This window comes from Giraffa tippelskirchi, chromosome 8, assembly GCF_054371585.1.
Source record: "Giraffa tippelskirchi isolate mGirTip1 chromosome 8, T2T-mGirTip1v1.2.pri, whole genome shotgun sequence".
Classification (NCBI taxonomy): Eukaryota; Metazoa; Chordata; class Mammalia; order Artiodactyla; family Giraffidae; genus Giraffa; species Giraffa tippelskirchi.
In genome coordinates, this window is record NC_137282.1 from 111,650,716 (window position 1) to 111,661,663 (window position 10,948).

At 47.6% G+C, this 10,948-nt stretch overlaps 1 protein-coding gene across 1 annotated transcript; it reads right to left on the bottom strand.

Moving 5' to 3' along the window:
• Positions 1 to 1,803: 1,803 nt before the first annotated feature.
• Positions 1,804 to 7,833, bottom strand: MSX2 (msh homeobox 2). Its single transcript, XM_081519796.1, has 2 exons — positions 7,411 to 7,833; positions 1,804 to 3,536 (listed from the first exon to the last, which is right to left on the bottom strand). Exons 1-2 carry the CDS (start codon positions 7,787 to 7,789, stop codon positions 3,112 to 3,114), a joined length of 804 nt encoding a protein of 267 aa, XP_081375922.1. The 5' UTR covers positions 7,790 to 7,833; the 3' UTR covers positions 1,804 to 3,111.
• Between the last annotated feature and the right edge of the window lie 3,115 nt (positions 7,834 to 10,948).

Below are 10,948 nucleotides of genomic sequence, written 5' to 3' on the forward strand. Positions count from 1 at the left end.
ACACGGACATCTTCGGTTTTCATTTCCAAGGCGCGCTGCGCGGGTCCTTGGTGACTTAGGGCCCTCTGTCACCGCAGGTTGTTGCTCTGGTCCCTGAAACGCCTGGCATACCAAGCCTGACATACGCAGGGACCCTGGCGGCTGCCAAACCCAAGGCGGGGCCGGCAGTTCGGAGGGAGCCCCAGAGCACAGCGCACCGGCAGCCCCGCGGACCTCTGGCCGTGATCTGGGCCCCGGTAACCCGGCCACGTCCTCGAGTAGGAGGTAACCCCATCCACCCAGGAGCTCCGGGGTGCATGTGTTGGAGCCCGAGCGACTCTTTTCCCCTCTCCCGGCCTGTTTTTCGCTGGGATTTAGGCCGCTTGAGGAAATGCGCAGGCGCTTAGACCGTTTCCAATCCACTCGGCTGACCACGCAGGACGCAGCCCGGATTCTCCGAAAACCACTCTGGCCCGTGACACCCTCCTCTCCGGGGCAAGCTGACTCTTAACCCAGAGGCGGCAGTGTCTCCGGATCCCCCATCCTGGTCTGAGACCGCCGGAGGCTGGGGTCTGAGAGGCCCCGGGAAAGAAACTCGATGGGCTGGTTCATTAGGGACCCAGCTTGGCTGCTGCTGACGAAACCGGGAAGGGCTTCGGCCTTCGGAAAGCGCATCCTGTAAATGAGATGCCCAGCGGGATGGCAAGGGCATACATTCGGGGAGGTTTGAGACGCTCCTGCAGATCACTCCAGCTCCGGAGTGCAGTGGCGGAGCTGGAAGAAATCGATCGGACCCCAGCTTCGGAGGAGATCCCAGGTTTGGATCACACTTTGCAGGAGAAACTCACCGCCAAACCTTGGGAGCCTCTGCCCGACCGGAAAATGGGGTTTCCGGAGCCCACCTCTAAACCGGGTGTGGGCACAAAGCAAACTGGGACGAAAGAGCTAGTGCTAGTAGGTGTCAGGTTCCAGTCTCCCCACCTCAGTCTCCGCACCACCAAGTTTTCCGCTCCCTTCCGACTCGTTCGGAGGGTCACCGGAGCCCCTCATCCAGAAACAGACCTCGGAAAGGTATCATCAATGGCCACTTGGCTTCTTTGTGCAACAGAAAGCGGAGTTTGATTCTTCCCCGCTTCCTCTACCCATTACCAATTTATTTTCATGGTGATGCCTCAAAACCCAAGCCAGACCCCCGTTCCGTAGCCAGTGGAAAGGCAGACTGCAAAGCAAAGGGCACTTGAATGGACTACCTTCCCCCTACAAACCGAAAAGGGAATTTGTTCAAGATCGATCTCCTTGGAAGGGAGATAGGAATGGTAAGCTGAATGCGATTTGACACAGTCCTGAAAGGGTAACAGGCATCCATCTATCCTGCACCCCACCCCGCCAAGTGAATGCATCCAGTTACCATCACCATTTGCAAAGAACTATATAGGTCCGTTCCCTCAGCTTGTTTTGTTTAGCTGAGAGATTTCAAGTTCAAGATTTTTCCTTGAAAAACCCCTCAGATTCTGGCCTATCCCTGGGCCCTGCCACTTCTAAGCTCATCTTTCACTGATTTGAAAAACTCCTAATAGCAATTTTCCATGAGTAACACAAGTAACACAAGCTGCCAAAGGAAGCAGTTCAAAGTCTTTTGCTGTTTTCAATGGACTTCCCTACCCCGGGCTGAATCTGGCCACAGCTCTTGATTGATTCACATTAAAATCATCATAAAAATCACCAGGCCCCCTCCCCCATCTGGGTGGCATTTCTGGGCTAAGTCCAGCTAAAGAACACAGAGCGCCTCTTAAAAATAATTGTGACTTTGGACAGACTTTACTGCAGTAAAACAAACGTTTAATTTAATTCAGAATAAGAGATAAGAAATAACTCTTCAATAAAATATATAAAATTATACAAGGCACCCTTTCAAAGGGATAAAAGTATACTTGGGGCAGGGAGGGGAGCTGGATAGAAAGATTAAATACCAAGGAGCTATATGGGCTGTCTGACAACACCATTTTTTACCAAGTCAAAACATGGCTTTACCCTCTGCCCCCAACATGGTAAAAAGTATATAAATTTTTCTAATAAGTTTAGCACATACAATAGGTACACACACAGAGAAAGCATGATTTTCTTCATTTTGGATCTATTCATTGTTCAAGAATATTTAGCATATAGATAATGGTTACAAGATACTCATTTTTTTTAAAGCAGAGAATTAACTACAGCCCTTCCCCAAATTGCCTTTGCAATGTGTGAGGACATACCTAGTGATTCACAGAAACCATCAATTCCTCCCAACATGCTTTAACTTTTCACTCCCCAATTATCTGAAATGAAGTTAAGCAACAGCCTTGAGAAGAATTAGGAAGGACCTCTGTTTTCCACCTTACCCCCGAGGACTCTCAGGATTCTCATCTCCTTTTATTGATCTTACAAAAACTTTTAATAATGTGTAATAAACAAGGTGGAAAGGGGGGAAAATATAGGGTCAAATAGGGTCATGTCTAGTGAGTTTTCAATGTATGTGAGTTTTTAACGCACATGAAAAATGCAAAAACATGGTGTGTCCCTTCCCTGGGAGGAATCTCTCCATATCTACTCCTTATGCAAGTAATGTCTAATTCTAATGTTTGTTTTCCATAAGCTAAAGTCAGTTATTCCATCCAAATCACCAGATTTCAGCAATTTTAGCAAATAATTTGTCTCCCCCATAAGAAAAAAAACAACAGGTAGACTTAAGCAGTCTCTTTTAGGAAGGTGATATATAGAGAAAAAGTATATATATATATATATATATATATAAATTTTGCCTTTCAAAATAATTTGATCTTTATGTCTGCTGTATAAAAACGTATTATATTTTATTATATATATATTTATATATAAAAACCGTCAGAGCCAATCTTTATGAAAGGAGAAGGTGGCGGGGGCGCCGCATCTGGCAGATTAACCAAGAAAACGGGGCTTGGGTGTCTCCAGTCAAAAGAAGCAATTCGAACTATGTCTGTGGCCCTGTCGACCTAGCCGCTGAGGCTGAGGGTGGTGCATGCAAGGTTTGCAGAGCGGGACTGTCTTCTTGGAGAGGGAGGGGGGAGGCTTTTAAACAAACATCCGTCCTGGAGTCTATTGAGTTGGTCTTCCTTAGGATAGGTGGTACATGCCATATCCCACTGGAGTCGCATAGAGTCCAACCGGAGGGATCGGGAGCACAGGTCTATGGAAAGGGTAAGATGCACCGTATAGAGATGCTGCTTGCAGGGGAGAGTTGATGGGGAAAGGGAGGCTGAAGCCGGAGGGCAGCATAGGTTTTGCAGCCATTTTCAGCTTTTCCAGTTCTGCCTCCTGCAGTCTTTTCGCCTTGGCTCTTCGGTTCTGAAACCAGATTTTGACCTGGGTCTCTGTGAGGTTCAGAGAGCTGGAGAACTCTGCCCGCTCTGCGATGGAGAGGTACTGTTTCTGGCGGAACTTGCGCTCCAGAGCGAGGAGCTGGGATGTGGTAAAGGGTGTGCGAGGCTTCCGATTGGTCTTATGTTTCCGCAGGGTGCAGGTGGTGGGGCTCATGTGTCCTAGGGAACAGAAATGGAGAGTGAGTTAGCAAAAGAAAGTGGCTTTGTCACCAGGTATGTCCATGTGGGCGCGGGAGGGAGGGGCTCCTCTTCATCGTTCAAAAAGGAACCTCAGTGAAAACCATGTATGGTTGGGGTGTTTTTTGGTGGTGGAGGGTTGAGAAGGACCAGACTTAAATGGATTTGTTGTTTTGCTTTGAAAAATTGAATCTTGTTACAAAAAGTTGGGGAGTTAAATGGTGTCACAGAATTTTCTATAATGGCAAACAAACAGCATTAGAGATCATGAAACATGAACAGATCCCTGATATGGCAAGAGAGCTGAGGGTTCTCTGAAAAACAAAACCCCATCTCTTCCTGATGATTCATCTTAAAGGGGGGGTGGTTCATGATAATCCTCACATCCCTAGGATGCTGAAATAATCATATATAAGAGGGAAAACTAACAAGATCTTATAAACTGAGTTGGTCCCCTCTCTGTACCAGGAAATGTTGGGATTGCATCAGCATATTTATGAAGGATAATTGTGCCGATAAGGTCTGTGGTAAATTAATAGCATCTTTGGATTGGGGAGCAGCCTCATGCAATAAACAACCACACAGCTGTCATTCCCTCCAGTCTACAGATTATAAAGCCTGAACATCATTTCACAGATCTGGATGTGGGATAACTTTCTTGGCTGGGTGCTTCTGTAATATAAACTTTACAGAAGGAGGGAAAAATTAGCTTGCCCATAAATGTAAATGTCAGGGGAAATCATGCTGCCTCCTGAATTGAGAGCATGTGATGACATCTTAGTCATCTCTCCTACCCATTCTATGGTTTATAGCAAACGTGTAAATGATTAGCTTGTTGCTGGAGTTTGGAAAGAAAGAATAACAAGCAAAATAAAGGTATGCCAACAGCATCCAGACTCTAAAATGGATTCAATTTTAGGAAGTCACAGGACCGAGCATCCTTGTAATTCCATAGAATCAACTAACTTTGGGCTTTTCCTTAAAGGGAATTGGGCCAGGGAGGGGGGAGCTAAGGGACAGATGCTAAACAATTCATTTTCTGCATCTGGCTTTTATGAGCTATGCTAATTTTCCAAATGCAGCCACAGTAGTAAGTACTCCAAAGGGAGAATGTCACATTTCTTGTTTAGTTACTTTGGTGGCCCAAGAAAGTTTACACTTCATAGTTGAGGGTGACACAGCACAAGTGCCAACCTAGCCTCCCTTTCCAACAAGAAATGGATTTGTCCTAATGTGACATTATTAACCATCACTTTAAGTGATTAAAAAGAAAGAGGTAGTGGGGTTCTGCACTCAGTCAAAAACCAGAAGTCTGGGCAAGGGATGGATAAGAAACTACCACAGGAGTGCAGACTTTTGCATATGCTAATCCTTAAGTAAGCCAGAGAGCTAGGGGGGCCTACTTCTTAATTTACAAATAAAATAACAACAGAGACTCAGAGATCTGTGAAATTCTCACCCTTCAAAGACTTGACCGGGCTGCTTGGGAGAACCCAGTGGTCACAGCACAGACACCAAGCTTCCAGAGTCTACACTTGCCCCTGTTGAAAGGAACTCCGTGCCTGGGCACAGTCACTCTGCTGATCCTAGGGGCTGCGTTTGAATTATGAAGTCCAGGAGACCGGTATCTTGCGGTATATCAAAGCTATAAGGCTATGAGGCTTCCTACCCAGCATACCACTCCTCACCCTCCCACCCCTACTCCATTTTAAACCTGAGGAAGGATGAGATTATACAAAGCAAAACAGCCTCTGTCCTACTGCCTATGAATAACAAAACCCGGCCTGGGTAAGTGGCTCCCTCCTGCCCCAGGCTCTGTCCCTAGGCTCCCGGAACCCACTGCTTCTACCACAGGGCTTCCGAGGCCATCTCCAGGCCTAAACCACGACTGACCCACTTTTTGTTTTAAAGTTAAAACAAACTTTAAAGTTAAAGTTTAAAGTTTATTTTAAAGTTACATCCTTTCTCATAATCTCCGATTTTTCTCACGAGAAGGCCACATCCAGGGCTGCCTTACCTTGGGCCCTGGCAGGCATATTTACAGAACCCCAAGAACCTAAGGAAGTGGAAATCTCTGACCTCTGGACACTATTCCCTCTAAGGTCTGAATCATTGATGGGAGGCTGGGAATTGACCCAGGCCTATGAATACACAGACACTCAATATTTGTCAAAACAAATTAAGTTCCTTAAAGTTTCTGAGCCTCTATTTCACCATCAATAAAATGGGTAACTAATACTGATCCTGCAGTTCAGAGTACCAAATTTTAGAATGCCCAGAGTCCTGGGCTGCCACCAGGTAGGTGATCATTAAATGTCCCCAAGCCTTTCTTGTCAAGCCCAAACTCGATGTGTGCAGATTCCTCTGAACTCTGCTGAAATGTCCTCATCTGTTACTGGGAGGCTGGCTTCAGCCACACAGAGATCAGATAAGATAATATGGTGAAAAGTGCTATAAAGCACTGTGCAAACTTGAGTTTAAATTCTCTGAGTCCTTAATCTCCACGCCCTTTGAATCTTTTGGAGTTTCTAACAGGGTGGAGAAAGACGCCAGAGGTGACCGCCACTGATGTCTGGTTATATGGCCCTGTTCTGTTCACAAAATACTTTGTATCTGAGTTTTCCCAGTGGATGCAAATAGGGTAAAATGGGATGCTCCTAGCTTTGGAAAAAAAATCCCTCTGCAGGCCCCTTCTCTCTTACCTTTCCTAGAGGTACAGTGCGGGCAGAGAAATCTTAAAGGTCAGGAGATATAAGTAAAAGGAGCTATAGGGAATGGAATGGTTTGTCCAAATTGCAAAAAATACCCAAGGCCCCAAAATAGATGTAAATGCTGGAAGAGAAATCAGCTCTCCTGGGCCTCTCTGTTCTTCCTCATTGGCAGGAAGCGGGGTGCAGGTGTTTCTGCCTCTGCTTGGTCTCTCTGGGTAGAAGGATCAAAGGCAGCCAGGGCTAGGGCGTGGACACCAGGGCCCCTTGCCCAATTCTGCCCCTGTTGGTGACCTGGCTCAAGCAAGTTCAATCCTCAAAGTCTGGGTGTCTGAAAACAGATAGTCACGGGTACCGGGCTTCTGCCCACACTTCGAGGTTCCAGCGATGACCGGGATCTGGTGAACTAATAAGCATCACTTTGTAAACTCAAGCGCTGCTGGAATGCTGTTAATTATTACTCTGAGCCAAGCGGAGCCCCACGCCGCTGACCCCAGCCCGCTCCCAGCGAAGCGACGTGCCGGCCGTCGGGAGTTACTTCCTCGCCGCCTAGGTCTCTGCCGCCATCCCTCCGAGGGATCGTGCTTCGATGCCCGGGGGACCAAGGGAAGATGGTCACTGCTACCCCAAAGTCCGATTAGATTTTAACGAGCTCATCTTTAAAATGAGGGCATATCTCGCAGGATTGTGAACTTTGAAAAACAGTAAGACACTCCGCTTCTGCCTGGCATATATTAGGGTGCATATTAAACGAAAATCCTTCTTCACTTACTAGACTGAAACCCCGATGGACAGTGAGAAAAAGCGAAGTGGCCTGAGCGCAGGGCTGTGGGCTAGAGAAAACGACAACCGAGCGACCCCCGCCAACCCAGCTGGGTTCGCCCTTCAAAGACCAGGGAGTTGGAAATTGTATAGAATACTTAGTACAGCTGGGGGATCCCGAACACGCGCTGCGCGGGTATCACCCAGAAGGTGTCCTGGATGCCGCTGGACTCTGGGGATATTAAGGGGCCAAGACCTTGCAATGCTTGCTTTAGGGGGTGCATAATACAGAGGGGCCTCCAATAGCTTGGAATACTGGCCCCTACTTCCCTCCGGTACCCCGCGCACCCCATCTACCCCTGGTCCCGGCTCTCGCAGGCACTCACTTGGCGGCGGCGAGTATCTGCCCGGTTCCTGCATCCACGCCGCTCCGTCTTCTGAATTTTCCGACTTGACCGAGGCGGTCTCGAAGGGCTTGACCAGCGGCCCGGGGCTGTGAGCTTCCCGGACGCCGTGGCCAGGCAGCAGAAGCGGCCGCAGGGTGGCCCCGGTGGAGGCGCTTTCGGCTGGCCGAGGGGACGTCTCCTTGGGCGGCTTCTTGTCCGACATGAGCGCCTCCACACTGAAGGGCAGGCTGGAGACCTTGACGCGGCGCTCCTCCGCTGCCCCTTCGGCGCCCCCAGGCCCTGGGCCCGGTCCGGCTACCATCGCCGGGCCCTCCTCATCAGACGAAAACAGGTCATTGCCTTTGGACGGAGAAGCCATGACTTCTCTGCCCTACGTAGCTCCCGGCGCGCGACTCCGCTGGCAACCCGGCAGCTGCAACTCAAACTTTTTGGGGGGGAGACGGGAGGGGCGCGCCAGGAGCCGTGCCTTTCCTCCAAGGGGAAGTGAGAGACTGGGCTCAGCCAATCCGCGCTGGCCCTGGCGCTGACGACACGGACGCTAGCCTCCGATTGGTTCTTCCGGAAGAGGCTGGGACTTTTTTTTTTTTTTTCTGTTTGAAATAAATTAGGAGTTAATTACAGGAGCAGTCAGCAGAGTTGTTATTAGGCGATCCCTCAAGGGTTATAATCACGCCAAAACTGAAAAGTCTAAGGCGTAATTAAGGCCGATTATATAAAGAGGAAGTTCGCCGAGCCCCATTTCTTCTCTCTTTTGACCCCTCTTTTAAAAAGGTTCTCCGCTCCAGAACACGTTTAAAATCTGCAACTGACATTGCAAAAAACTTGATGAAGTTCCTACTATGGGCCGAAACTGGGCTAACTTAGCAGTTTTCGGGGTCAGCACTGAAAGCAAGGGCCAGCATCCCTGTTAAAGAAATTACTACATGCATGGCGCTTATAAGAGGAGATATTTCGCTATTAGCAAGTGCCCAACAGCGTTTGCTATTGCTATAACTCCCCGAGGAAAGGGGCCGGAGGGAGTCAGAGAGATAGGTGGTCACGACAACCCTCTCCCCAAGTAGCTGGAAAATTTAAACCAGAGCTTTCCATCTCTTACACTCAAAAACAAAACCAGCGCACTCTTAGAAACTCGAAATCCTGGAGTTTTCTTTTCCCTGAATCTCCTCACTGGACGAAATCCTGATCCGACCTTTTCAAGAATGCGTGCATTGTGTGTTTATGAGTTTGTTTGAGCCTGTGTTTGTCATGTGTGTTTAGGTGCCAGTGTTTGCCTTCAAGGAGGAGGAGGGAGGAAAAGGCATAGATAATATCTAATACTTCCCAACCACCCTCCCCCCCCCAAATCTCATAAATATTGGGTGCCAAGTTTGCACACCCCGACCTGTGTATCTTTTAGGGAAGCACATTTTTATTCATTGCACCTGGTTAAAAAAAAAATGTATAGATATCCCCACCCCACTTGAAATTATACCCTGGGTAATTACATCTCAAAGCCTTAGTGATGACTGTCTCAGTATGGGAAAGGGGAGAGCACAGAAGCTTCCAAAGTGCAGAGACCAGTCTCGCTGCAGGCCACTGGGTCAACATCTATTGCTTCAAATGACTCCTGCTATGCTATGGTTGCCTTTTCCTAGATTTCCTATATCCCAAAGATGATGAGATGAATAGAAATATCCCAACTCAGGGACTTGCATACAGCAGATGCTTGTTAAACAGTTCCCAAAGCTTTGGAAGGAAGGGACATTGTTTTTAACTAGTGAAATGACCAGACCTTGGAGCTACCTCCCTATTCAAGAGAAACTTGACCCCTAGATCCACTTCCTAGAGCACTTCCCTTCACCCCAAACCTCTGCCTGGAGTGAAACTGTGCTGGCCTAGGATAACCAGAATAAGTGTTATCTGACTCTTAGAGGATAAAAACACTGCACTGGCCACTTAACTCAATTTGATTAAAAATGGTCCTGAATAAAAGTTTAAAAGTAAATAAGTCCTAACCACAGCCTTCTAAAACCTCCCTCTTCCACCACTATCAAGAAACTGAAAGTTCAGAGAAAGTTATTTAAAAATTCGCATACACAGTTATGAAAGCTATCTGGAGATACATGCCTTAATGCATTTTCCCCTTGAGTCATACTTGATAGTTGGCTTGATATGCATCTCAAATACCGTTCGGTAAATCCACATTAAGTTCTGTGCCTTCTAGAGGTAGCTAAGCAAGGTGCAGGGTATATATTTTGGAAGCAAACCTGAAATTCGTTTAGTACTCAGCTGCTAAAATGTACAAATGGTTCAGTTTTCAGTTGGGTGGTACCCAGCCACTGTTTGATAACTGTTCTTGAAAACTCCTTGTTAATATTTGTCAGTTAGGGGACATGCAAACTCATTCCTGGGGTTTTCTTTTTCTTAAATTAGTACTACTAGAGCTCTTTTGATGAATTTTTCTAGGAGAGGATATGGTAAGTTCCTCTTCCCTACTCTCTGGTCCTGATGTCCAGGCAAACAATGAAAAGTATGAAGCCGGAAATGACAAAATTGAAGAAATTAAAAAAAAACAACAACTGGTGTTCTAAGCCAGGATACTAAGTTTTGGCCATGAATAGATGTCCAGGGAGAAACCAGCCTGACCGTCTTGTTTTCTGCCGGCTCCCTCCCCAGCTTCCTGCTGGGGTTGGACAATTCTGGAAAGGGTCTCTCCTCTGCTGTGAAGAGTGGAAGGGCAACATAATTCTAACCTTTTATGGAAAGCCCCGTCTGTGCATTTGCTCCTGAGTTGGCGGCGTTTTTTAGAATATTGTATTCACCTCTTCCTGGCCGCGTGTCCTTGGTCGCTTAACTATTTCCTTACGCACCCCCCACTCCGTCTTTTTTTTTTTTTTTTAAATCTCTAGAATGAGAGAACCCCTAACCAGGATGACTCTAGTGGCAATTCCGTTCAAGGGGCTAAATAAAATAACTAGCAGGTGTAGGGGGTCCAAACAAACGCCACCACATTATTGTATATCAAAAGCAGTAACAATTTATTGCTTTCTCTGCCAGATACCCCAAATGAGGCATGTCGCTCCCTTTCACGGAGTTCATGATGGGTTCTTTGTAAAATCTTCGGGACTGAGAATTCGGCTTGCCGTGAAAAGCGTACGGTCCCTTAGCAGAGGCCTGGCTTTGGCATGTAGGGAGCATTCAGTAAAGGTGAGTTCGGTGACATATTCGCAAGCAAAAACATGAGGTTCAACAGCAACTCAGTCACCACTGAGCGTCACCTCTGCTTTAGTATCCGAACCTGTCTTCCAGGGTCTCATTTGTTTCTTCCAACACGACGCTCAGGGCAGAAATTATTTTCCCTATTTTACAGATGAAAAGCCTAAAGCCAAGAAGCGCTAATTCTGCGGCGAGGTCACGCAGGTAGGAGCGGAGGACCAGGGCATCCCCCTTGCAGCACTGGCGGGTGCACGCAGACCCGCCGCGCTCCACGTTCGCACGCGCCCTGGCCCCGCGTGGAGCGGCCGCGCACGCGCACAGC